Source organism: Poeciliopsis prolifica, unplaced genomic scaffold, assembly GCF_027474105.1.
Source record: "Poeciliopsis prolifica strain line A6 unplaced genomic scaffold, Auburn_PproV2 SCAFFOLD043, whole genome shotgun sequence".
Taxonomy (NCBI): domain Eukaryota; kingdom Metazoa; phylum Chordata; class Actinopteri; order Cyprinodontiformes; family Poeciliidae; genus Poeciliopsis; species Poeciliopsis prolifica.
The window spans coordinates 527,819-554,054 of NW_026562418.1; the positions used below are offsets into that span (position 1 = coordinate 527,819).

Consider the following 26,236-nt stretch of genomic DNA (forward strand, 5'->3'; position numbering starts at 1 on the left):
TTGTGCAGCGTTTCAGACCTCCGGTGCATCCACACAAGGCGGGCGGGGGGAGGCCTCACTTCAGCCAACACTCCATTTTAATCTTCAAAACTAATGACGAAAAGTAGAAAGGTTAACGTTTAAAAGGCTTGAAATAGAACTACTAAAAGCTTTGCCTTATACAACTGGGATGTGTCACCATGAGCCAGCATTTACACTCGCTTTAAAGCCATTTGCGTTAAATATTAACTCAGATGAGTCTTTACAATAAAATGCTCAGATACCGATTCAACGGCAACGAATGACTCGCACTTTTAATTTGAGGGATGTAAATATTTTTTAGGCGTGTTGCCGTCCTGTTGTGTGAAATATTTGTTTTTTTTTTTTTTAATATACGACAAAGACGACCTGTGTTTTAAACTATGATTATATTAAAACTACAGCATATAATAAACAACCTGTTTTTTGTTTTTTTTTAAACAAATTTGATAAAATTATTTATGGGAAGGACAATCTGTGAAAAAATAAAGCTTTTCCACCTCTTCCCTGAGTTGCAACAGCAATTCTCAACAAAAAAAAAAAGCATCCAGAGCCAGGAGGAGAGTCTTACCGCTGTCAATCAGCTTATGTACACACTGCTAAATGTGCGGAGAAACAACTTAACTGATCCATTAAAGATGTTTATCCGCTGTCATTGGTGGCCATGCATGAGCGGCGTACACACAAGGATGATTGACAGGACTGAGATTTGATTTTGCCTTTCATAAAAATGTAAATGAAATGTCATTAATCATGTCCTTCTAGGCAGATGAGTTCAACTGATCTGTAGGATCAATTAATAATCACTTAAACTGCCTGATTATGCGAAGAAGGACGAAGGACCTAAAACAGCCACAAGTCACAATCTGAGCTGCTTTGACCTAAAACACAAAGATTCAACAGTCTGGAAAGGAGTACAACGTCTCTTCTAAGAGGCTCATTTATTAACGTGTTTGATTATGGTTCATTTAAAACGTGTCAATAAATAAAGGACTTCATGCTATTTAGCCTGTACACACAGCGCTTCCTAATAAAAACAAACACTAACCAGGCAGAGCATAAGCTCCAACCGCAACTAAAAATTTAAATGAAGTCAAAAATATATCCCTTTTTAAAAAAAAAGCATTCTGTGCCTCGTGTTTTCTTTACTTGCAAGCTGCTCGTGTTGTTTTCTTGGCCGCAACCTTTGGTTTCTCCTGCTCTGTGTCCACCAGCGTTATGACGCCACGTGGGGTGGGGGCTGTAAAAGTGTCATAAATTCATTTTGCTGTCTTCCGCCTGCTATGAGTCTGTGATACACAACCAGTGCCTTTAGCGTTTGTTGTCATCACTTTTGAAGATGTGCTGAAAGCTTTATTGCTTTTTTATTTATTTAGAAAAACAAAAAGACAAATCAACTTTTGTCGCAGAAGCACAAAGTGAAAATCCTTTTTCAACAGCTGAATCTCCAAATCGAGGTTTTGGAAAACAACAGCATCTCAGGGTCACCTGGTCTCCATGATAACCACTAGAAGCTCATTTCATACCAACCACCGACTGGGATGCATGTCAGAAAAAAGCAGTTTGTTGTACCACATTAAGGCTTTAACTGAATTTAAGAGATGAGTTTGCATCAACAGAAACTCTGTACTTTAGAATATGTAAAGCTGTGGCTCCGAAGCTGGATCTTTAACAGAAAAATGATCCGATTTATAAGAGAAATTAGGTATTGGACACAAAATCAACCACTATCTCATATGTCCCCCTCCCCTGACTAAAATGTTTTGAAAGAAAAGATTGTGATGGAAGTAAAAGAGAGCATAGAAGACCCTTGATGATGATTTTAAGAGACTGTGTAAAGAGGATTGGTCAAAGTTCACTTCCCTTGTTTTCTCTAATCTCGTGAAATGATACAGGAGAAGATTAGGCACCGTCCTGTTGGGAAAAGTGTTTCTTGCCATTACAAAATACAATAGACAAAAATCCTTTCTAATATGAGATTTCTAGAAGATCTGAATGAGAGATGAACCAACTAAGTAATATGTACAGTGGCAGAGGGCACAGTTCGTAAATAAGCAGGTTTACCTTGAAGGATCTATAAAATATGCCTCTTTTTCACAGGTTGAGGCAATTTCAAGAAATCACTGTGACACGTTTTGGGAAGAAACATGTTGACAAAATTTAAAGATTACCTTAAGCCTACAAATCTGCTATAGTTTATGAATAATTCAGGTCTTATTGTTGAGTACAAATAGTGAGAATATCACAAAAAAAAAAAAAGTTAATTTATACTTGACACTGAAAAGAAAGGGCAGTGCACTGTATCATATGAGTGACCTAAAGTGCACATTCCTCTTGTCATGAGATTCTGATCAGAGACCTCCCATCATCAGCCCTCTGGACACTGGAGCGTTTCCTACAGCGTTCACCAGAGAATAACAAAAATGAAAAACACGACAGCTAAAAGAGGATACATCATTCACGGTGTCATGTTTTGCAGCACGAGTTGCTTTTGAGAAGAAATATGGCAGAAAATATAATAAAAAAACAAACAGAAAGAAGTGTAATAGCTGCATTTCCACTAGAAATTTGCACAGCATTCCAGTAATGTTCAAAAGAAAAGACAGTTTTGCAATTGCATTGTTTCCATTCAATAAGAAACAAAATTAAAGAAGTAGTTTGTTCACACGATAAGTCATTAAAAAAAACAACGCCGTGCCATGATGGTCCAAGCACTTCCTGTTGTTTTCCATCCAGTTGCTGATTGTGTGACTCAAAAATAAAAGGGTTACCATGGTAGTTTTATGAAATAAACCAATTTTGATATGGCTAAACAAAATTGCACCGATCCTAGCTGCAAAACTTTCTAAGCAAACTGTTTTTTCGAAACTGGTGTAATTCCACTGGGCGAATTTATTGTCCAAATGTCAAACTGCACAGTCAAAACAGTCAAAATGCTGAATTTCAAACCCCAAAACGTAAAGGCAATGAAGTCATGCTGGGACTTTACAGAAACTGTGGCGATGAGCGATAGTGTAAAATCCTATCAAGTTAATGGATTATCGAAACAATCAACAAAATTGAGAGTGCGCCATAAATCTGTGTCATCATGACAATGGAAAAAGAAAATTAGCCAGCCATCATATTTCCAGCAGCGTCAAGCTAAAGCGCTTAATGTAAAACTGGGACTGCAGATGGTTTACGTCCAGCCCTTGTTAAAGCTCACTGACACCATTTGAAGATGCTTGTAATCGCCACCTTGTTGCTAAAGACGCCTTTTAAAAGGGAACATTTACAAGGGCCATAATGTGGTGCATCATTCGCCCCTTCCTTATCAGCGTGTTGATCTCGCCTATCTAAGGTCGCCGCGTGTTAAGTGGATGAACTTTCAGCCTCGGTCCGGCTCCACCTTCACCATCACGCTCGATAATAAAACCACCTGGGGCTTCGCACATGTTCCTTTCGCCAACTGCTTTACTGACTGAGCGCCCGCCTCAGCGAGACGAGATAACGAGGAAATTGAGAGCCTTAATGTCGGGTCATTGAAATATACGAGCCACTTTCCCATGTAGTGTTATGTTACTTTTGATTATCCTGGCGAATCAATTTGTTTTAAAGAACAAACCTATCTCCATCATGGGCAACCCAACCTTTACACTGGCTTTGAAGGAAACCATCCAAATGTTATATCTTACTTTAGTGCTTGAAATTTGATCTATTTCTTTCTTCTTTGCACAGTTATGAGTGTTTCACTTTACTGTTGATCAGTTATTTCACTTAGCTCACTTTCAAGCAGGTTTAGGTGTTTTGTTTTTGTTTTGTTTCCAGCAATTTCATTGTAGGGTACATACGGCGCTCTGAGACGGACATGCGCAGTGGGTTTCTCTCATTTTATTATATACATTGATATTTATTTAATTGGAAAATAAATACAACACAAGAATGAAAGAGCACACAATTCATGTGCATTGCTCTTTGATTGTTCTGTTCAATGTCTGCCATGATGGTAGACATTACAGCTTCAGGCTGAGAACAGTCATGGTGAGCGTCTTGTGCTTGGTTGCTTCTTGCTTGTTGCTTTTTGGTCAGTGTTCATAGTTGAGCATTGTTTACTGTTAGGGCATTGCTTCAAATGTTATGTTTAATACTGGAAACGGTGGTGATTTTTGACATGAATGATATATGGGCAAATACCCTGGGCGTTTATCGTGTTAGATAAGCAGAACAGAGAGTTTGTTCTGCCTTTAATATTGGTTGAATTTATTTCAGCTCCAAGTATTAAATATCTTTGCGTTATGAATCTTTCAGGTCAATTTGATAAAAATATTTCACATTTTATTGTGTCATCTAGCGCGGGGCGCTGGTCTTGGTCTTGGGTTAGGTGGCCTTGACTACTGAGACAAAGTTTTGTGCGTATCCACAGTGGAAGATAGTGACTGCAATGTGCCCAAGTTCTGCAGCTGAAGAACCTGAACTGTCATCCCAACACAAAGATGGACATGTTCTCAAACCGACGTTCTTTCTTGAGCATTCAAAACGCGAAAATGTTAAAAACATGAACGTCTTAAAGGTGACCTTTACACTCGGTTCAAATAAGCCCCTTGCTGACTGGTTGGCCCATCTTTGGTTAATTATTGCAAAGAGTTGCTGAAAACATTTCCTCGTACTCAATTGGTCATGAGAAATTACGCTACTGATGAATCTACACGAGTGCCACGCAAAGAGAGACTGGATATTTGCCTTTTTTATTGAAGAAAATAAAAGGGTGTCCCTCAAAAATATCTTAGAATTGCACTTTAGTCCTTCCGTGATTGGTCTTCATAAACGTAAAGCGCAAACTTATCAGTGGGAAGAGGTGAACGCCAGCAGCTCCTGTGATGCATTAACCACTATCAATGAGGTGGTGCTGGGTTTTTTTCTTTGTTTTTTTCCCTGGCATACCTGCTGACATTGCATAATGCAACACAGATAGTAATGACCTACTGATAACTGCAGTTTAGGTGCCAGAGGTGGCAGTTGATACCTCACTGACTCCAGAAGGGACTGAGGATTCAGAGCGAGCGAGTCAGCAACCAGAGAGAAGGCTGTTTCTCTGGAAGAAGAAAAAAAAAAGGATACGGCAGCTGGGAGGGTTTGCAAAAGAGTAACAAGTGGTTAATCAGATTTAGGAGCTACATTTTTTTTTTTTTTTCCTTTTTGAAGTTTACAAAAGGAGGCACAATGAAGCTGAAGCTGAAGCTGCCAAATCCGGGACTGGATGACAGGATCCCGTCCCACGGGGACCTGGAGAAGATGGAGAAGGACGAGGCTGGGGACAGACCCCAGTGGGACAACAAAGCCCAGTACCTGCTCACCTGCGTGGGCTTCTGTGTGGGGCTCGGCAACGTCTGGAGATTCCCGTACCTGTGTCAAAGTCACGGCGGAGGTAAGAGGAGAGTCGTGGCGTCAGTGACTTTAATGGAAATGCGTGGAGTTTGCTCTATTTGAAGAGATTTCAGGCATCATTCATAAGAAAACATCATTGCAAGTAAGTTAAAAAAAAAACAAAAAACTTTAATGTCCATTAAGTTTTTTTATGTGTGAAAACTTAATCCATTCAGAAAAATGGATTACTGCATATAAAGTGAAATAAAATTTATTACTCTCATTTGTTTCAATAGGAAACAAAAATGTGAGTCATGGTTCATAAAACGTTTTTTACAGGTTTGTTTATAGCTGTTTCTATGGGATTGCTTGTTTGTGCAACCCACTGCTAAATACAAATACCTTGCTAAAGAGCAAAAGAAAAAAGAAGAAGTGCATTACTTTGTAGAAACAGACAAAATATGAACAATGTTTTTTTTGTGTGTGTTTTTTTTTACTTTCAGGAGCGTTTATGATCCCGTTCCTGATCCTGCTGGTTCTGGAGGGAATCCCGCTGCTGCACTTAGAGTTCGCCATCGGTCAGCGTCTGAGGAAAGGCAGCGTGGGCGTATGGAGATCCATCAATCCTTATCTGGCAGGAGTTGGTGTGTACACAAGAAAACATTAAAGCAACAGAAAAACGTGTAGTTAGCAGAACAGTGTCAACATCCCTTACTGTTTCTCGTAGTTGAGTATTTCTGACAAATTCAGGGAAAAAGCAATTCTAAAATTGTTAAAATCTCAAGTGTGATTTAATACAATCAGGTGTTTCTTATTAGAGGATATTGCATTACACAGTAACTCCACTAATTATGATTTTGAGTTAGAGTTACTTGGTCAAAGCGCGGCTGCAGGAACATCAGTAGAAAACGTTTCCTTTGTCTTTCGTTGGCTTTCAGGCATTGCCTCCATGCTGGTGTCCTTCCTGGTGGGTGTCTACTACAACACCATCATGGCCTGGATCATGTGGTACCTCTTCAACTCCTTCCAAGACCCGCTGCCCTGGAGCCAGTGTCCGCTCAATGCTAACAGGACAGGTAGGTGCCTGAAGCGGAGCACCCATTTGGTTTTATGGCGCGGGGTGAAACGTTTTCTGAAGGGGGTTTGACACCCGGTTTTCCGCTTGAATTTTTACCGTCCCGCTTAAGGGTATGTGGAGGAGTGCGCGCGGAGCACCACCGTGGACTACTTCTGGTACAGAGAAACGCTGAACACTTCGACAGCCATCGATGAGTCTGGGGGGCTGCAGTGGTGGATGGTTCTCGCCCTCATCGCCGCCTGGACTGTGCTTTACGTCTGCTGCATCCGGGGCATCGAGACGACCGGCAAGGTTTGAAGGCCGTGTCGCATCTGCAAAAATTCTTCTGCTGCGGTGACTCCTGTGTCATTGTTCAAACGTCCATCTTTTTTTTAAATTTAAGGCTGTGTACATCACCTCCACGTTGCCGTATCTCGTCCTCACCATCTTCCTCATCCGGGGATTGACTCTAAAAGGCTCCACAGAAGGAATAAAGTTCCTCTTCACACCAGATGTAAGCAATGTTATTACCTAGTAACAGAAAAGAAGAATGTTTGATTATTTTTGATAAATAAAATCTCTCCAAATCTAGCTTTCTTGGCACTATATTGGTGTCTTTTGGCAATGATGGCATTCTGTTTGGGCAAAGGTCATTTTCCTTGGTCTGAAAACTCTTCTGAGCTGATTATCTTTCTGAAAATGCTAGTAGATTAAAGGCTGAAACAGTGTTCAGATATTCCATCACTTCTACGTTGAGTGTGACTTCTTATTCACTTCTTGTTCTGCCAATCTGTAGCAGGAGAGTGAAATAACCGCTGAGTCCAGTTGTTCCTTTAGCGATTGGTTCTCTCATGTGCTGCCATTTCATCCCAAACAATTGCAGTGTTCATCCATTGCATGCTTACTTATTTCCATTTCTAGTTGAGTATTTGAAGCAGCATGTAGGTAAATAATGCTAAAAACAATGCTCAGATCTCACATAATGATTTAATCTGACTGTAGGAATTTTCCCAGGCTTTCGTGATATGCCTCTTTTCCCATTTTGGGGGGGTTTGTCCTCAGCTGGCCAAGTCTTACAATATATTTTCTTTATTTTAAAAAAATGAGACAGGACAAGACATATCAATGAGCTTTTTGATGCAAATATGTTCGCCTACAGCCAGGGGGATCATTTTCAATCCTAGTCCCATTGGCAAGACATTTTGAGAGATTTTGATTCCTGACCAGCTAAATTTCCTGTTGAATTGCTCATAAATTCTCCCAAACACACTTTTGTTTTCATGCGTATGAAGAGAGCTATGTTTCTGTTCAACACAAAGTATAGTCAGGAGTTAATAGACTAATTTAATTTATATGGCGATCAAGTTTGTGTTATCTGATTCATTGCTATTTTAATAAATGATCCACTTTGAAGTTTACTGGGCTTTGCGCTGCGGATAGGTTTTAAAATATTATTTAGTGTAAGCTATTGTTCGAATTAGACTCATTGACAATAAGATAGCACGCATTTACGACTAAATAGCATAAATGCGTGCTCTAAAAGCTAGTGAACTTTAAATCAAATGGGCAGCCGTGTTGGATTTTAAACTTGAATCTCACAGTTTTTGTTTGAGATTAAATTAAAAATGAATCTTGAAAACTTCTACAGCGAGGCTCAAGCTCAAAACAGCTTGTCGTTAACTTGCATCGCAGCAAAAGATGGAAAAAATGATCACAACAAACACACAGCACATGTCATGACTTATTTCCATGCTCATCTATCAGCTGGTAAAAGATAAAAGTTGCCACCTGCAACCTTCATTTACAAGAAGGCCATAAAAGTGCTATTAATCTTATCTGGACACAGCCCGTGTTTTCAGAAATGACCATCTATCCTCTTACCTTTATGATAATCTTAATCTACTGGAAGAAGTCCTGGGATGAGAAGAAACTCGAGATAACTACTAAATGATAAAAAGATGAGATTACTATCAAGGTCCCTGTCATGAACCTTCATTTCAGAACTGATAAAATATCATGTCACCTTGAAAGACGAACCAGTAAGCTGAACCAGTGTACTGGTAACTAACTGGTGATGGTCGTTTCCCCTCGTTTCCTTTTGTAGCTTTGTAGTTTGGATGATTCTGTACCCAATTTCTTAACAATGAAACTCCATGGGATGTTTCATGATGTACCAGTGCATTTCGTACCAGCTTTGACATCTTGACAATTGAAAGTAACTTCAGGGTTTCTCCCAGTGTTTTATAAGCCTGGTGGGCCCCCAGGCTTTACTTGCACACCCACCAGGCAAAGCACTGATTGTTTATTTAAGTCGTTTTAAACTGCTTGCATTTTTTAAGACTTTAGAGTTGGTGTTCAGGTCTTAATCTTCCGGTCAATAACACAAAATTATCAAGTGATATGTTAAATTTTCCTGTCGACTTTAAATATGTTTAAACTCAAAAACACAACGGGTCGCTGAATGAATGACTGGCCTAGCACACGACCACCGGAGTCAGCAAGTTTTCTGGGGGAAACCTTGAACTCAGCAACATCCTGCAATAGAAAAAGTTCAAAAAAATAGTTTCAACTAGCAGAAGTTTGGTTTGATCAGCACTCATCCTCCTCCTTATCTAGATTCTACCGGACCCCAAACATTTTGGACCAAAATAATATTGATGAAGAAATTGCGTTAGGTACATAGTTAAATTACAGAGGATTTACACATTTTTATAGGTATTTATTGTCATTATTACAAAGAAAAGTAACTTGGCATGCGGTGGTTTACCTACATAGGTACAAACTGGACATCGGAGGGGACGAAACTTGTGTGTCCAAAATGGAACTAAGATTGGCAACCTGACGTCACTTAGAAAGAAAAGCAGCTCATGTTATTTAGCAAATTCACACACTGGAACTCAGATTTTTTTTTCTGTTGTATTAAACAGACAATCTTGTAACTTTGTTATACCATCATATGTAATTGTTAAAGTCAAAGGCCAAGGAAAACTTTTAACAACATTCTAGGAAGTATTAGTAGTTTTTACATATTTTCTTTCTCAGGTAAATGAACTAATGAATCCTTCAACCTGGCTGGATGCAGGAGCCCAAGTGTTTTACTCCTTTTCGCTGGCTTTTGGAGGTCTCATCTCCTTCTCCAGCTACAACTCTGTGCAGTAAGTGAGCTGGCGGTTCAGTAAAAACGAGGGGGTATTTTTCTCCAGCCCACCTCACAGAAACGCCCTCAAAATCCTCATTTCAGCAATAACTGCGAGCAGGACGCCGTCCTCATCTCCATCATCAACGGCTGCACCTCGGTGTACTCAGCAACCGTCATTTACTCCATCATCGGCTTCAGGGCAACACAGAAATACGACGAGTGCTTCGGAGAGTGAGTCAAAATACTTCCAAAGTCACCTTGTTTTATTCAAGCTGGATTCAAATGACACTGAGGTGTTTTTTTTTTTCTTTTTTCACAGCAATGTCTTGAAGCTCATGAACGCTTTCAACTACCCTGAGGACAACATCACACAGAGCAACTACAACGAAATTCTGACTCACCTCAACCACACAAGTCCGGATATCATCCAGGGATTGTCCTTACAGAACTGCGACATGCAGACTTTCCTTAGCCAGGTAAGATGAGGCGTATCCTTCCATTTTTTTACAAAGAAAAAGGAAAACAAGTCTTCCGTGTATAGCAGAATAATGAGGTCTGTGTTTCCTTAGGGTGTGGAAGGAACAGGACTGGCCTTCATTGTCTTCACAGAAGCCATCATAGAGATGCCGTTTTCGCCTCTGTGGTCTGTTCTCTTCTTTATCATGCTCTTCTGCCTTGGTCTCTCGACTATGTTCGGCAGCATTGAGGGTGTTATAGCTCCTCTGCTGGATCTCAAAATACTACCCAGGCACTGGCCCAAAGAAGTTATCAGTGGTAATTTTCTCCTACTTTCGTTGATCAATTCAAAGTCAAACTTTCTCCATATGCGATCCGATGTCAAGAGAGCGACGAATTGCGTTGTCTTTTCAGGTGTGACGTGCTTCGTATCTCTGGCTCTCGGACTCATTTTCGCTCTTCGCTCTGGGAACTACTGGCTGGCTCTTTTTGACAATTTTGCAGGCTCTATTCCGCTCCTGGTCATCGGATTTTTTGAAATGATTTCTGTTGTCTACATCTATGGCATGGACAGGTGAGTCACGGGCAGGCAATAGTGACTGATACTTCCACCATAGGTTTCTTCATAAGTCAGGAAATGGCTACAAGACGATAGCTATGATCTGAAACTGCCCATCTTCAGAGTCAGAGCAACAAATTAGAAGTTCATAAAAGCTGGAGCTGTGATAAACGTGGATGGTCAGGAGCCCCAGGTGCATCTTTATCTCCAAAGATCACTGTATGCTATTTTTTTAGTGAGACATTATGCTACTGTAATAAGGCTTTTTACGAGGGCTATATTACCTAACATCAGCTTGCTTGAGCTAGCCAACAGTAGTTGGACATTTTATTGTCAGAAGTGCACCAAAGTTGTCTAAAACGTTTATATTATCACTCAATGTGGGATTTGACGTTCCCCCAATAAGGGTAGCTCGGTGTCTCTAGAAGTCCACGCTGCAGTACGTTGTCAACCATATGGCGCACATTTCTGCCATGCTGACACTCAGATAATGATAAGAAGGCCAGGCAATGAACAGAAGAAAAATGAAATGCAGTGAAAAGAGATCTTCTGTTTTCCTGCTATCATTAAGTTAATAATTAATTTATATTGCACTGATTACCTAGTGATAACTAATCATTTCTTTCCTGTTTTTTTAATTATTATTATATATATATATATATATATATATATATTATATATATATATATATATATATATATATATATATATATATATTAATTAGAATGTCAGTGCCCCCTATTGGTATTTGGTCATCAAAGTCTGTCTGTTTGTCAAGCACTTAATTTTTCTCCAAAATTATTGCCAAAATTGCGACTCATTATCATGAACCCACTGTCACACTTCGTGTCATGACTTCAATGTTTTGCCACATCTCTATGTCAGGTTCTGTGTTTTTCTGTGTTTAATTCCGAGTTTCTGTGTCCTGAGTTCTCCTCGTTGTCCTGTCTTCCCCTTGATTGTTCCCAGGTGTGTCTTGTTCCCTTGATTACCCTCAGTGTATTTAGTCCCTCCTGTGTCCTTTGTTCCTCTTCGGGTCCTTGTCGTACTTTTGTCAGATTGTCGCTCGTTTGTTTTGTGCCGCCCTTAAGACCAGTTGCTACCGGTGTGAGCCCTGGCTTCCGCTCAGCCGTGCTGCCTGGCCGCGGACTCTGTATTTTTGTGGACTTGTTTTCATTAAACATTTCGTTATTCACCATATCTGGGTCTCCAGCGTGCTGCCTCACCACCTCCACCACCACATTCCATGACACTCTATTAGTCTGGATTCAGAAATTGTCCATTTAATTTATTGACTTGATATGTGTAGACCTGGATGCCCTTTTGTGTGTGTGTGTGTGTTTTGTTTTTTTAGGGGGATATGAGGTGGTTTGGGAAGGGTTATGTACATATGTGCAAAAAAAAATTTCAAAATAATAAATACTTTAATAATAATTTTTAAAAAAAGAAATTATCCATTGAAGATTTTTGCTACTAAATGTGCCTACCTGGCCTGAACATTTTCTTATTTTTTTAATGGGGGATTCACATAAAACCATCGATGTACACGGTGTATCATTTGAATGGCCAAAGTCAAAAGTACTGCCATAAAAAGAAAAAAAAGTCTGAGATGAGTTCTAGTCAATGGTAGTGTCTGACTGTCAGCAAGATGCTTTTACAGTTCAAACAAAGCAGGAAATAGCCAAGTGTTTTATTCTGTCCTTGAAGGGGAGATAATGTGTCAGTCATCGGACGAGAGATAAGAAAAGTACAGAATGTGTCTTGGAGCCACTTGGAGAGCGTGGAGAATACAATTTGTGTTTCGATTTGAAAGTCTAAGTCATATATTGTAAAATGTCATGTAAAGAATGCAAAGATGTTCGTATCTAAATCTGTCTGTTGAACTTCTTGAGATATATTATTGGAAAAACTACCAGGTTGAATTTCACAACTCCCAGCACCTCACCTCAGTGCATCTCTCTGTTATTGCTTTGGAACAGGTTTAATAAGGACCTCGAGTTTATGATCGGCCACAAACCCAACATCTTCTGGCAGGCAACGTGGAGAGTGATTAGCCCCCTCATCATGATTGTCATTCTGATTTTCTACTTTGTCACCCAAGTCACGAAGGAACTCACCTACCTGGTCTGGGACCAGGAGGCGGTAAGTTTGGCACTCCACATGTTACAAATGTGCAAAGAAGAAAAATTCACCCCAACTATCTTTTCTTCTAATTGTGGTTATAGGCTAATCTTGGTTCGATAAATCTTCTGCTCTACTTGCAGGAGAACTTTCCCACCCTTGCTGAGCGTTACTACCCATCATGGGTCTATGTCATGATCTTCATCCTGGCTGGAATTCCCAGTTTAGCCATACCCTTCTTTGCCCTTTACAAGCTCATCCAGAGGAAATTCTGCAAAAAGGACTACAGCGACAGTACGGTGGACACAATATCTGCCAAAATACAAATGAATGACAAAATGAAGTTTTAGATGACTATTTAATATCAACGAACTTGTAAATTATGTTTATTGGACTTTGCTGGGGTGTTGTAATGATACAATACGCCGATGACTCACTGTTTTCTTTGAAAGGCAAAGATAGAGACTACTCAATACTCCACAAGAACAGAGTTTTGTTCTCTCTGCTACTGCTGCAAGAACGACGACTTAAGTTCTCCCAGGCCAGGCCAATTTGAACTCAGCAACCCTTGTGCACAACTTCTAGAAAGCCATCGTAGTTTTCCCAACAATGTCTGTCAAGAAATATCCTAAACCAGAGCTGTAAAAGCAGAATCACGTCACTTTGTTCTTGCATCCTAGGGAGAGCGAACAAATAGGATCTGTCCTTACAAAGTATGTATGGGCCTTACGTTTTAGTGTTTTTACTAAAGAAAACATCCAATTATGCCATGCAACAACAGCAGTAAAGATATTATTAACTAGATTAAGGTATAAAGGAATTGTGAACACTTGTGTTGTATGAAAACTTGTCGCACTGTGTGTACAACATTGGCAAAACAAACAGAATGAGCGACACGGGCTTGTACATAAACATGCACTTAAAGACAAACTAGTTATATCTCTGCATGCTAGTACAGAATAAACAGTGAAATGTGACACTGAGCTCTGTAGAACCTTTATTTTAGAAATAGTTTGGGATAAATAAGAATTTGTTTGATGGGAAAGTCACATAGCAACACAAACCAACTGTTTGAGTTGATGAAATATCAGAAACACTGTTGTAAACACTAAATTTATTGATCTTGTTTGTGGTTTCTGCTTGATTTGAGCGCTACTGCTGACGTTTGGAGCATGAATTGGGGTTTCTGTTCGACATGTTGTGGAGGAACCAAGCCTGAGCGGGTTTCTTCTCCGTACTGCCCATGCATTTTGGCTTTGCAGTGGGGCAATCAATCCATAGTACATCTTTCACATTGCCTGCTGGATATATGGGTTACCCCAATAGGACCATGAAAGGGTTCAGTCATGAGCAGAACAATATGAAGTGATATGTGATTCGTTTGGTAAAAATTAAAGACTCTTTGAATGTTTGGTCAAAAATCATTTACAATATTTTTGAGTCACATCAGTTTACGGTAGGTTACCCGCTCCGTTCACAAATCATTTCCCAAGAAGTAGTTTGTAATTTGATCCTTTAAACACACCAAGTATTGCTCTAGTGCAGAAAATTCTCCTTTAACTGTATCTGTTGAAATGATTTACTTTAAGAAACACCAGTGTCTATTTTTGACTTTGAACTACTTTGACAAATCTTTGCAGTTTTGTTTTGCTTACCATTAAAAGCAGCATTAAATGTTGGATTTTTTTCAGGCATTTTTCACTTTCTGCGTATTATATTCTAAACTAAACAAAAAAAAATATTGGAACTCATCTTGTTAAATCAAACCTGGCATCATGTTTGTTTGCACAGCCAAGGGTGTGCTAAACCCTAAATGCTTCAAGCGCTACTAAAATTATATACAACATAGCTTAGCTAAACCTGACAGTTAAGCTGGGTTTATTGAACATCTTTTAAGTTCAGGAATTTAAATGGCAGAATTTTAAAACAGTTTTTGGAGTGAATATTTTAAGCCAATAAAAATCAGTTTGTTTTTAAGCCAGTTCAGCTGCTTGCAGCTCAGAAACATTAAGCCTGCCTGCGGTTCATGTGAGCTTCAATGCAAAAAAAATGCAACAGAGACATAAAATAATGTTATTTCTATCCCTTGTTATTCTTTCGATATCGTGTTTATTTTTTTTTTTTCAGATATGTTCAAAATTTTGGTTTAAATATTATACATAAGCTTTTCAGATCGATAGTTTCTGTTCACACGTCTGAACACTACATAATGTTTTGCATTTCTGTGATTGGAAGGAATGTAATATTACTTTGACGAAGGGGTTTACTTTGTTTTAGGTACTGCTTTACAAAAATCAGTCCCTGTGTTCAGACATTTCAGGTCGTATGTATATTGGCTTATGTATATCTACATTTACAATAGATATTACATGCATTTGCTCTGCTGTAAATCAAAAATAAAAACACATAAAAAACAAACAGTGGTTGTGCTTCTTAAGCATATGTGGCCAGTTGTAGAAACTGACTGGAATAAACATACATTCATTACGCCTAAAAGGAAAACATTTCGGGATGATGATGATGATGATGATGATGATGATGATGATGATGATGGGCCGTGGAATTAATAATTAACACGTTCTGAGATGTTTAAGTAATAATTGGTCATTTCAATAGAAAAATGTAATGAGGAAAAACCAAAAAATGGTTAGAAACCAGCTATTGATACGATTTAGAAATATTTTTTAAATTTCTAGGCATATCTTTAATAAACACCATCAGGGAAAGTTGTTGCCAAACTTTGGAAATGTCCCACATGTGATTGCAAGAATGTCAGGGTTGTGTAGTTTAAGTTTGCTGTTAGCAATAACTTCAGATCAACTTATTGCATTACAACCTTTTTAAGGGGTCCAAGCTTCATGTTAAATTATTCTGTATATGTACATCTGTATGGTAAACTTATTGTCAGTAAGTTGGTTTTCATAGCGTCAAGAATAAATCTTACATTTTCTATAATTTGCTTGTACCTGTGGGGTTTGTAATCGAAAGAAGTTTATGCATGTTATTATATGAAATGTTATTTCTGTATCTGCATCTTGGCACTTTTAGCACTCCATACAACACATATGCACACATTTGTATGTTAAGTATGTGAAGACAATAGATAGGACTGTTAATGAGTTATTTAAAGTTTTGATCAATAATTAATTTTTTGTTTTTTTTTTAAGTTTATGCGTAATCCTGGACTTTTGTATTTTTAGCTCCAGTCAAAGCTGGATGAACAACCACTGAGTGCTCAGAAATAAAACGCCAAGCTTTGCTATTCGTTTATCTATTACTGGAGCAAAGCAGTAAAAGATCATAAATTTGCGTTGTGACCTCTGGAGGCTGCTGTGTAAATAGCGACCTGTGTGCGCTCCATCCACACATCCACAACCCCGCGGCTTCAGCATGAGGCTGGTGCTCCCGAACCCAGGCCTGGAGCTCCGGATACCAGACTACGATGAGCTGGAGAGGATGGAGAAAGAGGACGCGGAGGGGCGGCCGCAGTGGGACAACAAGGCCCAGTACATTCTCACCTGCGTGGGCTTCTGCATCGGTCTGGGGAACGTGTGGCGCTTTCCTTACCTGTGCCAGAGTCATGGAGGAGGTGAGTGATGTGAACAACGGGCTAAAGTCTTGACACATGATCATGCACACCAATTGCAATGTTGACTTAAACAGCCGTAATTTTCTTCCTGTGAAGAAAATGACTGGTCCAGTGAACCTACAGCCACAAAAAGAGTTAATAAATCACTTATGGACGAGTACAAAGCACTTTGCCCATGAATTTGCCATGAGGTTATTTTAATTATTCTCAGGCTTTAGATTTCTACTGATGTCCCTTTAGATTATCTTTAAGATTAAAGATAATCCACGTGCACGTTCCCATTGCATATGATTCAAGTGAGAAATTAATCCACACTGAGCCACGGGAATTAGGAAACTGTTTAACAAGCAGCCTCTATACGTCACTCTCAGCTGGGCTGATTTTTGTCTGGGTTTATTAGTTCAATTCTTCTACAATTGATGTCTAAAGAGCAGACAAAAAGCATTAAATTATGTTGCACATAAAGGGAGCACTTCATAAGAACAAGCCCTCAATGTGTTCCAGACAACAGCTAATCTTTACAGTTGTTCATGATAAGCTGCGACCGATTACCGATATCTGATTTGTTCTTTTGTTCAAACAGAGGCGCCATAAATAAACGCGAGGTGATGGCGGCTTCCTGTCGGCAGCGTCATATCTAAACGATAAATGCCTTATTTCTCACTTTACGCTGCATGAAGCGTCAGTGACTAACCTGGACGACGGCCTGAGGTTACCTTTGCCACGCCGTCTCAGCATCAAATGGATATATGAAGGGGACACCAGGGTGTCAACACTAACATTGATGTTGCAAACAATCACTCTCCGGTTGTTCAGAGTTTGATTAAAGCTCAACATTTTTATGGTTTCGTACCACGTTTTTATTGTATATTTTGTATTTGGTTAGTGATGGGTTCCAATTAAATTCAGTGGATGAAAGAACATTAACATGACTCATCGTTAGGTTATTTTCTAGTGCTAAACAAGAAGCACAACAAATGTTTTCACTCTTCCTTTTAGAACCTGCAAGAGAAGATGTAATTTTTGCGACATTTTGAATATAAGTGAAAATAAAGTTGGACGTAAAACAGGGATCAGGGATTTACTTTGCATTAACAATAATGCGAAACGACAAGAGTTGGGCGAAGAAAAAAAAATCAAACTCAAAATAACAGTAGAACCACTTCGACATGTTATTGAGGAGAGTTAAAAAGTAGCTGTCCAACAAATCGCTGAAGTAAAGTAAATTACTGACTCAATGATTGATTGTTTTGCACAAGAGGATGTAAGCACTCAAAATAATGTGTGTGCCAATTCTGTATTTTAAAATAAACCATAACGCCACTTCAAATAAATTAAGGAATTCAGGCTGGAAAAAAAGCACATATTTCCTAATCGTATTTTTTTTTTTTTTTTTTTCCACTATGAAGCTTTGGAAACCAATGTTTGAATGTCTGAACAGGGGAAAGTACCTTCAGTGGCAATTATGTTTACAAGGGGAATCAGTGTGAACAGGAAACAGTAAATGTTTTTAAGGTTCAAATGGCAAACGTCCACGTCCAAACTGATTAGATTTTATAAGGTGACACAACAGTCGGGCAAATGCCTGGGCTTTTTAGTTCGTTTGGTTTGTTTGGATGTCAAAAGAAACATTTTAGAGCTGGTATTTGAGAGACGGCTAAAATGGCAAAAGCGAAAGACACGAGAAACGTGATCTGGTTTAAATTGGTGACAATGTGGCCAATCGATCAGGGCAGCACTCTGAGCAAAGCCGTGCTTTATTTATTTTACGTTACATTTGGAACAACTATTTGCACAATATGAACCACTTGAAATAAAGTTTGTTGCTGTTTGTTTTTTACATTTGACCAAGATATTCAGTTTCAGTTTCTTTAGTATTTATTTGCATTGACTCTTGTACTTCTATTTGCACTGTTAGGTTATTTTTACCAAGCTTGTGAAGCTATTAGTGTATTTCAGTGCGCTTTTCCGGTGCAGAGTTATGAAATGAATTTGCACTTCAGTAACTTTATGTCTGTGTTTAAGAAACATTTTAACTCAATTCAGCTCCATTTTGTGTATCGGATCGGTATCGGTCGATCCTGAACCTCGGACATGTGTATCGGTATCAGAAGTGGAAAAAGCAGATCACTGTGAAAAGTTTTTAAAAAAAACATATTTCACCGCAAAATTCCAAATTATTGTGAAAGAAAAGTGTCAGCTAGCATGAATCGGTGTCTTCTCCAGGCGCCTTTCTGATTCCCTACCTGATCCTGCTGGTGCTGGAAGGAATGCCTCTCTTACTGATGGAGTTCGCCATTGGTCAACGTCTGAGGAAAGGCAGCGTCGGCGTGTGGAGGACCATCAGCCCCTATCTGACTGGTATTGGTGGGTACAAAAGAAATACATACACGTTACATTTCAGTACCGTGACTTTGCTACATCTGTCATGATGTCCGCCCAAAGGTATCGCCTCCATGCTGGTGTCTTTCTTGGTTGCGTTGTACTACAACACCCTGATAGCCTGGATCATCTGGTATCTCCTCAACTCTTTTCAGCAGCCTCTGCCATGGGCTCAATGTCCCCTGAATGAAAATGGGACAGGTATCCAGTTCCACCTTTTCAGACAACACTTGACCACATCAGCAGATACAAGATATTATGACTGACTAACCATCTCTGTTTGTTGTTGTTGTTTTTTACCTTAGAATTTATATCGGAATGCCAGCGGAGCTCCACTGTGGATTATTTCTTTTACAGACAGACTCTGGATAGTTCTGCCTCCATATCGGAGTCTGAGGGAATCCAATGGCCAATGGTGGTTTGTCTGCTGGCGGCGTGGACGATTGTTGCGATCTGCTGCATTAGAGGGATAAGCACTTCAGGGAAGGTTAGTTCATTTAAAAAAAAGAAAAGAGAAAAAAAACACGCCCAACTTTTATTCGTCATAGAGAATGAGGCAACAGTAGATCAGATGAGTCTGATCAAAACCAGTAGAAAACTTCTTTTGTACAAATGTTAACTTTTGTGACACCTCCCCCTGCTGGTTCAACGTAACGGTCGTCAATTGTTTCTGTGTTGAGCCAAGCATGCGCTCCGATAACCACTCATCCCAGGTTGTTTCCTTTCATCGTGACCTCAGGCGGTTTACGTCACAGCCATCCTGCCTTACATCGTGCTGGCGATCTTCCTGATCCGAGGAGCGACTCTGAAAGGTGCCGTGAGCGGGATCAAATTCCTCTTCACACCAGATGTACGTTTCATGCATTTTCTTTTTAAACAAACCAAACCTTATTTTGTGACGTCACCAGTCAATGCTCGAGGAGGCGAGAGCAGATACAATCCCCCCAATATAAAAAGTTAGTTCCAGGGCCGTTTTCTCAAGATAACGAGTTGATTTCCCGTTTTCTCAAGGTGACTCGGTAGTTTTCCAAAGCTTGCATGAAAGTAATGAGTTGATTTCCCAAATGTTTTCTCAAGATAAGTGAATTTCCTGATGATTCTTTTAAGATAACAAGTTTTCTCGAGGAAAACCTGAGCAAAATTTGTCAGTCATGTCAAGGCCTTGAGTTTGTTTGCGAGACCACAAGACGATTGGCATGTGCGTTGAACCTGATTCTGTCTTTCGAATGAAATCTGGAAACCAGCTCCTTATCTCGAGCAAACCCATCAGGAAAAAAGTGTAAGCTCTCTGCTCTCATTCTATGCCACGTCTCCTCACCGTTTCTCTCTCTCGAAGGCGGAGGAGTTGATTAAACCAACCACTTGGCTGGACGCTGGAGCTCAGGTGTTTTACGCCTTTGGTTTGGCATGGGGAGGCCTCATCTCCTTCTCAAGTTACAACCCTGTTCAGTAAGACCTGGGCATTTCGGTGGAAATGGCGCATCTTTTCTTCCTAGCACAGCGCAGTTTCCGAGTCTCTTCCCTTTTCTTTCCCCCTTTCAGCAACAACTGTGTGCAAGATGCGGTGATCCTGTCTGTCGTAACTGGACTCACGTCAGTCTATGCTGCCCTGGTGACCTACTCCATCATTGGCTTCAGAGCCACTGAGAAATACGACACCTGCATCAGTGAGTAAGTACGGTACATTTTGTGTGCAATACAAAAAATGACCAGCGCTTCAATCGCGTCCAAAGTGATTCGAAATTCTCTTCATGCTTTTCGTTTCAGAAACATTGTGAGGTTATTGAATAGGTTTGACCTTCCTGAAGACAACATCACGTCAAGCAACTATGACGTGGCCTTTAATCACCTCAACAGCTCCTATCCCGATGTCATTCTTGGACTGGACCTCCAAACCTGTGACATGCAGAAACTGCTCAGTGAGGTAAACTCTTAAAAAAATAGATAGATAAACGTCGAATTATTAAAAAAAAAAAAGATCAGGAGGAAGTCAAATATTTTAATATCTGAATTTTTTCCTGATGAGTGAATGGAACAAATTGTTAATAGTTTGTGCTAAAAGTAAACCCTCTTCTGTGTGGAAGATGTTACCCAGGGAAAAAGGCTCCAAGATACTTTCTTTAAAATCTCATCAAGGTGTTTAAAATCAACACCAGAAGACGCAGAAAATCTATTTGAAAGGCTTGAGCTTCCTCACCAGTAAGGTGCTGGTTAGTCTAATGCACACAGACGATACAGAGGGAGCAGAACACACAGAACCCCGAAAAGAACACTAACAGAACACAGGAAATAAATAAGAAGCTAAATGACGAGGAATTGACTAATACGACGAGACTTTGACGACAATAATAGACAGAAAAAGGAGCTGAATATGAAAAGCCTGGAAACTTAGCAAAATTCGCAAAATGATCAGAACACAAAGACAAATGAAAACTAAAACACAAACACCTGGTAGATGAGACTAAAACATTTTTAGGAACACTTTTCCCAAATAAACTGAGCATAAATATTGCATTTTGTTTCCAAAAAGCTACATGTGCAAGAAAACCTTATTGTGTTTCTACAATAACTTCTATATCTGTTTTCTTTAAAACATATATATATATATATATATATATAATATATATATATATATATATATATATATATATATATATATATAATATGAATATAAATTCATTAAGCTATTGCTTTTTAACCTATATAATTACTTTAATTCAAACAAAATTAATGAATTAATTCTACAGCTTTTACAGAATATTTTAAAATGGCATAAATTTGTATAAGTAGGACAATATATTATAAAAACTGCAGTTCAATCTACAAGTACAATCAGTTCATCTTTTTTAAAAAAATCATGAGATGTTTCTTGTGCCATAAATAATTAAGGTGACGGTTTGTGTGCGTCCTCGTTCAGGGAGTAGAGGGGACAGGTCTGGCCTTCATCGTCTTCACTGAGGCCATCACCAAGATGCCCGGCTCTCCTGTCTGGTCCGTCCTCTTTTTCATCATGCTCCTCTGCCTGGGACTCTCCACGCTGTTCGGCAACATCGAGGGAGTGGTGGTTCCCTTGAAAGACTTGCAAATATTTCCCAAACAATGGCCCCATGAAGCACTCACTGGTAACCCGACTGTTTCCAGAAGCGCCCGTTGTTTCTGAACACAACCTCCACTGGTTTTCTGTACGTCTGTTTCAGGGGTGACGTGCGTCGTCTGCTTCATCATCTGCCTGCTGTTTACGCAGAATTCGGGCCTTTATTGGGTCTCTTTCTTCGATAATTTTGCCGGATCAGTCCCTCTGCTGACCATCGGATTGTTTGAGATGGTGGCTGTCGTCTATATTTATGGCGTGGACAGGTGAGTTGACCTTTCCAAACCATCCAGTCGAGACATTAACTTTAAAATTCTTCCAAGTGTGCCAGTTATTGTTGAAAAAAAAAAAAAAAAAAAGAAGGTCATCCTTTACATTCTCTTTTAAAACAGGTTCAACAAGGACATAGAGTTCATGGTGGGACGTAAGCCGTCAATCTTCTGGCAGGTCACGTGGCGAGTCGTCAGTCCGCTCATCGTCTTGGTCATCCTCATTTTCTATCTGGTCACTCAAGTGCAACAGAAGCTCACCTACTTAGTGTGGGATCCCAACTCTGTAAGACATGAATCTCTGTCACCGAGTTTCGGCTCGTCATCAAAAGGAACTTGGGTTATGTGGGCTGGTTTCCAGTTTTTACCCCTTGCCAGGGGTAAAAACCAGTCAAAGAGTTCTTGGAGAATCAAGCCGACGTTCTCGCGAGGATGTCAAACTGCAAGCTACTCTGAACGCCGTCTGTTCAATTGCAAACTAATATCATCTAAAATGCCACCAACACAAATCTTTAGTGGTAGCTTGACAAAAAATAAGTAAATAATAAATAAAACACATTCAATTGTCTCACTTTCTGTTATTTTTTCTGTGGAACGGTTGTTTCCATCTGGTTTCAAAGTTTGTGATCGTTTTGAATTTAGAGCAGTTTTATCTCCTCTTAGTCTCTTCCTTTAAGTCAATAATTATAATAATCTGTATTATCGACGTTTCACTGAAGTATGCGCTGATGACAAAGTTTTGTGCTTCCAGGATGCGTTTCCGGCTCTGGCGTCAGTGGAGTACCCCTCGTGGATCAACGCAGCCATCTTCCTGGTGGCCGGAGTCCCCAGCCTGGCCGTGCCTGCGTACGCGTTGTGCAGATGGATTTATGTGTCATGTAGAAAAAAAACAACTTTCGGATCTTAAATCCAGCTATGTTTTTTTGTTGTTGTTTTTTTTTAAATCATACATTTCACCTTATACCCGTGTGCTGCTTTGGTTAATGCAGACACTGTTATCTCCATTTCAATGTTGATCACAATTCTTACTGAGAAAAAAAAATTACATTTTATGGTTTTCAATAAAAAGTACTTTGATTTCAATTCTAATTGCCGTTTGACTTATTTTGTTACTGCAACAGCAGAGAAACGTATGAAAGCTGAGGTGAGCTTGGTGTGTTGTAAGACCTGAGAATACAGCAATGATAATCAACTCTTATTATGCAAGTATTTACACAAAACGGCCAGAAGGTGCAGTGCATAAGCTACGCCAAAAGATGGGGCCCTAATGTTGAAGGACCATTAATAATGAGGTCAGAGCAACACAGAAGAATTCACAAAAGAAAGCTGTGAATTTGTTTTTGCACAAAACTCACTAGCCTTTTAGAAAAAAACATACCCAGGATTCCAAATAAACAATGAAAAACATTTGAATAAATAAAGATTAAAAGGTTTATTCTCATAATAAATAGGTGAATGACACCTATTTGTCATGCAAAGTGACATTTACTACAAATGGCCACTAAATAAATACCCTCAGTTAAACCGGTGTTCGTGTTACACGCCTCGATGTGGTGTGCCATCGGCGTCTTTGACTAAAACATGAACAGATTTAAGCACAAACAACATGATTTAATTCAATCTCAATGTCAAATGCAGGGCTTCGCCTGTGACGGGCTGCTGCTTCGCAGATCCAAAAATCAATAGAAAGTCACAATGAAACGTTGTTTGAGCCACACTGGACAGTCGGTTCTCCTTGTCAATCCAATGTCCTGGTAATGATTCACACACTTACAGATTAATGCCAGATAAACTGTCACACTTGACATGCATGTTCGCACACTGGCATGTGACGTCACAAAAAGTTTCATTCATCACTGAGTGACTTATTATTACGACTGTAAGGGCCGTGCGAACTGGAAGCCTGAGAATGGGACTTAGATAACCTGGCTCAAGACTACATGTATGTAGTAATGTAAAGTGGAACTTCAGAGAGTATCAAATATTAGATGTTTCTTTGAGTGCACTAGTTTGAAAATGATAACAGTAAGGCTGATAAGTCGATCAACTCAGTAAAGAGCAGGAAGTTTCACGTGACTTGTGGTGAGAAGTTTTCTTTCTGGAAACTGAATTCAAGTTTGCCTCCACCCTCAGCTGACATAGGTATAGTGACGGCAAACGTCATACTTGCCAGCAAGCTGGTTTCATTAACTGAATGATTCGTCTGAGCCAGCGGTGTCCAAATTCAGTCCTCAAGGACGAGTAGATGTTTCAGTTCTTTTCCTGGTTCAACACAACTGAGACAAATGACGGCTTGTTAGCTGACCTCTCCACAACAGTATGAGATGCTGGTCAGAGCGATTCAATCAGCAGCAATAGAGCGGGGACACATCTAAAAGTGGCCGGACACCCCTGTGTGTTTTTCAGGGCAAAGACTTATTATTTTATTTAGATCACATTCGTTTGTGAGTCCACCTTATGGGTTTTGCTCAGTTGGCTGGGTAGAAAGTCAACCTGGGTCGACAACAGAGTTTTGGTTTGAGGGGTTCGGTTGATTCGATGCGATGCTCGATGACAAAAGCATTTGATCCTCCTAGATCTACGCTGGGGCTTTAAACGGTGTTGAGAGAATTGCTTCAAGTTGCACAGGACAACTGGAACTCATACCACAGCTGTCCTTGCATTTAATTATTGATAATAATTAATTATTATCAAGAGTTGCGTAAAAGTTCAGTCCTGACTTTATATGTTTGAATTAGGCTGTTTCAGGCTCCTAACACAGTACTTCATATATCTTATATATAAAGTACTATATATATATATATATATATATATATATATATATATATATATATATATAAAGGATCAGAATTGGGAAGAGCAGAGCTGTAGTTCCAGAGTAGAACTGACCCCTCGCAGGTCCACAGTGTCATCCACCCACACTAAGATAACTACACACTTCGCAGGTATTACTGAGCAAAGTCTAAAAAAAGTTGATCAATCTTAGCTTCCAATTACTGTGTGTACAATTATAACTCTTGAGAAAAATCCTGAAGTTCGAAAACAACGAAGGAACTCTATTTCTGACATGTCTACTTGTTGAGTCCTTTTCTTATCATTTTATTACTATTTATGGGCAGGTTAAAACAACAGTGCCAGCATAATGACACAATTACAGCAGTTAAACCTGTAATTTAACTGCTGTGAAATGACATCAGTAATTTTACTGAAATTCAAAGGCGGCTATATTTACTGGTATCCCTGGTAAAGATATGCAAAGCTTCTAAAAATAAATTAATCACTAACTTTGGCACATTTATTGGCTCTGGGGATGTTCCACATACGTCATGATCTCAGGTTTATAGATGTGATGGAGAAACTATTTACTCTCTCCCATGCTTCACCTGAAGGCCAATAGTCAATTGGTGGCTGTGTGGCTGCAGGGTGTTTGTATTTGCACACAACTTTCACACACGACGCAGACCGCCGGTGGACACCACTGCCACTTCGGCATACGTCACACCTCAATCACATTGATAAGTGAAACAGAGAGGGCACCGGGCTTCTTTGCAAACAGTTCCTTCCATTGACGTTGCAATTTGCGACCCGAAGGTTTCAGCCGATTGATCATCTTTGTAGGTATTTTGTGAGGAATCGTACTTATTTCGTCACCGGGTCTGATAAACATTCCTCAAAAGTATTCATGGGGAGCGGTCTATGGAGTAGGACGTGGTGTGGTGGTAGCTCCTGCCAATTTCGTTTTAAAAAGTTAATTCCAATGTGCTTTCTTTGTAAACCAAGTCGCTATCGATTGTTTTGCACCTTGGATCCACGTATACATCTTGTTTGCACAAGTGACAATGTCGGGAAGAGGAAAATCTCGGACTATTCAGACCCAGCTAAAGTCATGCTCGCAGGCTCGGCTTCTTCGCCGCCAGACCCATGCTGTGACCGCTCCGACCGAGGTGAGCCCGGTCGCCGACACCCTCAAGGTGGAACTACTGGCATCTCTGAAAGAAGATATTGCCGGAATTATTAAGAAGGAGCTTCAAGAGGTTCTTGGAGATGCGTTGTCGTCTATCAAAGCTGAGGTACAGGCCGTGAAGACGCAGATAGCTAGTGACCATGCTGCTACCGATGCTAAACTGGTTAAGCTAACAGCTGTGGTGGGGGATGTGGAGGAGGCGCTCTCGGGCTGCACTGATGATATTACTGGAATGAAAACTACACTGG

At 39.8% G+C, this 26,236-nt stretch overlaps 2 protein-coding genes across 2 annotated transcripts; both read left to right on the top strand.

Annotated features, from left to right (window-relative positions):
* The first annotated feature begins 5,029 nt into the window (after nt 1-5,029).
* On the top strand, nt 5,030-15,574 carry slc6a19a.2 (solute carrier family 6 member 19a, tandem duplicate 2). Its single transcript, XM_055055934.1, has 12 exons — nt 5,030-5,422; nt 5,865-6,005; nt 6,300-6,437; nt 6,549-6,730; nt 6,822-6,932; nt 9,461-9,573; nt 9,660-9,788; nt 9,877-10,033; nt 10,127-10,331; nt 10,428-10,587; nt 12,552-12,714; nt 12,837-15,574. The coding sequence occupies exons 1-12, from the start codon at nt 5,218-5,220 to the stop codon at nt 13,041-13,043; spliced, it is 1,911 nt and encodes a 636-aa protein (XP_054911909.1). The 5' UTR covers nt 5,030-5,217; the 3' UTR covers nt 13,044-15,574.
* A 465-nt stretch (nt 15,575-16,039) lies between these two features.
* On the top strand, nt 16,040-23,113 carry LOC129376406 (sodium-dependent neutral amino acid transporter B(0)AT1-like). Its single transcript, XM_055056050.1, has 12 exons — nt 16,040-16,282; nt 18,509-18,649; nt 18,728-18,865; nt 18,970-19,151; nt 19,404-19,514; nt 20,001-20,113; nt 20,207-20,335; nt 20,432-20,588; nt 21,582-21,786; nt 21,862-22,021; nt 22,148-22,310; nt 22,776-23,113. Exons 1-12 carry the CDS (start codon nt 16,084-16,086, stop codon nt 22,929-22,931), a joined length of 1,854 nt encoding a protein of 617 aa, XP_054912025.1. The 5' UTR covers nt 16,040-16,083; the 3' UTR covers nt 22,932-23,113.
* Nucleotides 23,114-26,236: the final 3,123 nt, after the last annotated feature.

Bases quoted from the DNA above. Each gene is read 5' to 3' on its own strand.
- slc6a19a.2 (XM_055055934.1), top strand. From the start codon at position 5,218: ATGAAGCTGAAGCTGAAGCTGCCAAATCCGGGACTGGATGACAGGATC. The intron at 6,933-9,460 runs GTAAGCAATGTT...TTTCTTTCTCAG, and splicing joins AGTTCCTCTTCACACCAGAT to GTAAATGAACTAATGAATCC. The intron at 10,332-10,427 runs GTAATTTTCTCC...TTGTCTTTTCAG, and splicing joins GCCCAAAGAAGTTATCAGTG to GTGTGACGTGCTTCGTATCT.
- LOC129376406 (XM_055056050.1), top strand. From the start codon at position 16,084: ATGAGGCTGGTGCTCCCGAACCCAGGCCTGGAGCTCCGGATACCAGAC. The intron at 19,152-19,403 runs GTTAGTTCATTT...TCGTGACCTCAG, and splicing joins GGATAAGCACTTCAGGGAAG to GCGGTTTACGTCACAGCCAT. The intron at 20,589-21,581 runs GTAAACTCTTAA...GTCCTCGTTCAG, and splicing joins TGCAGAAACTGCTCAGTGAG to GGAGTAGAGGGGACAGGTCT.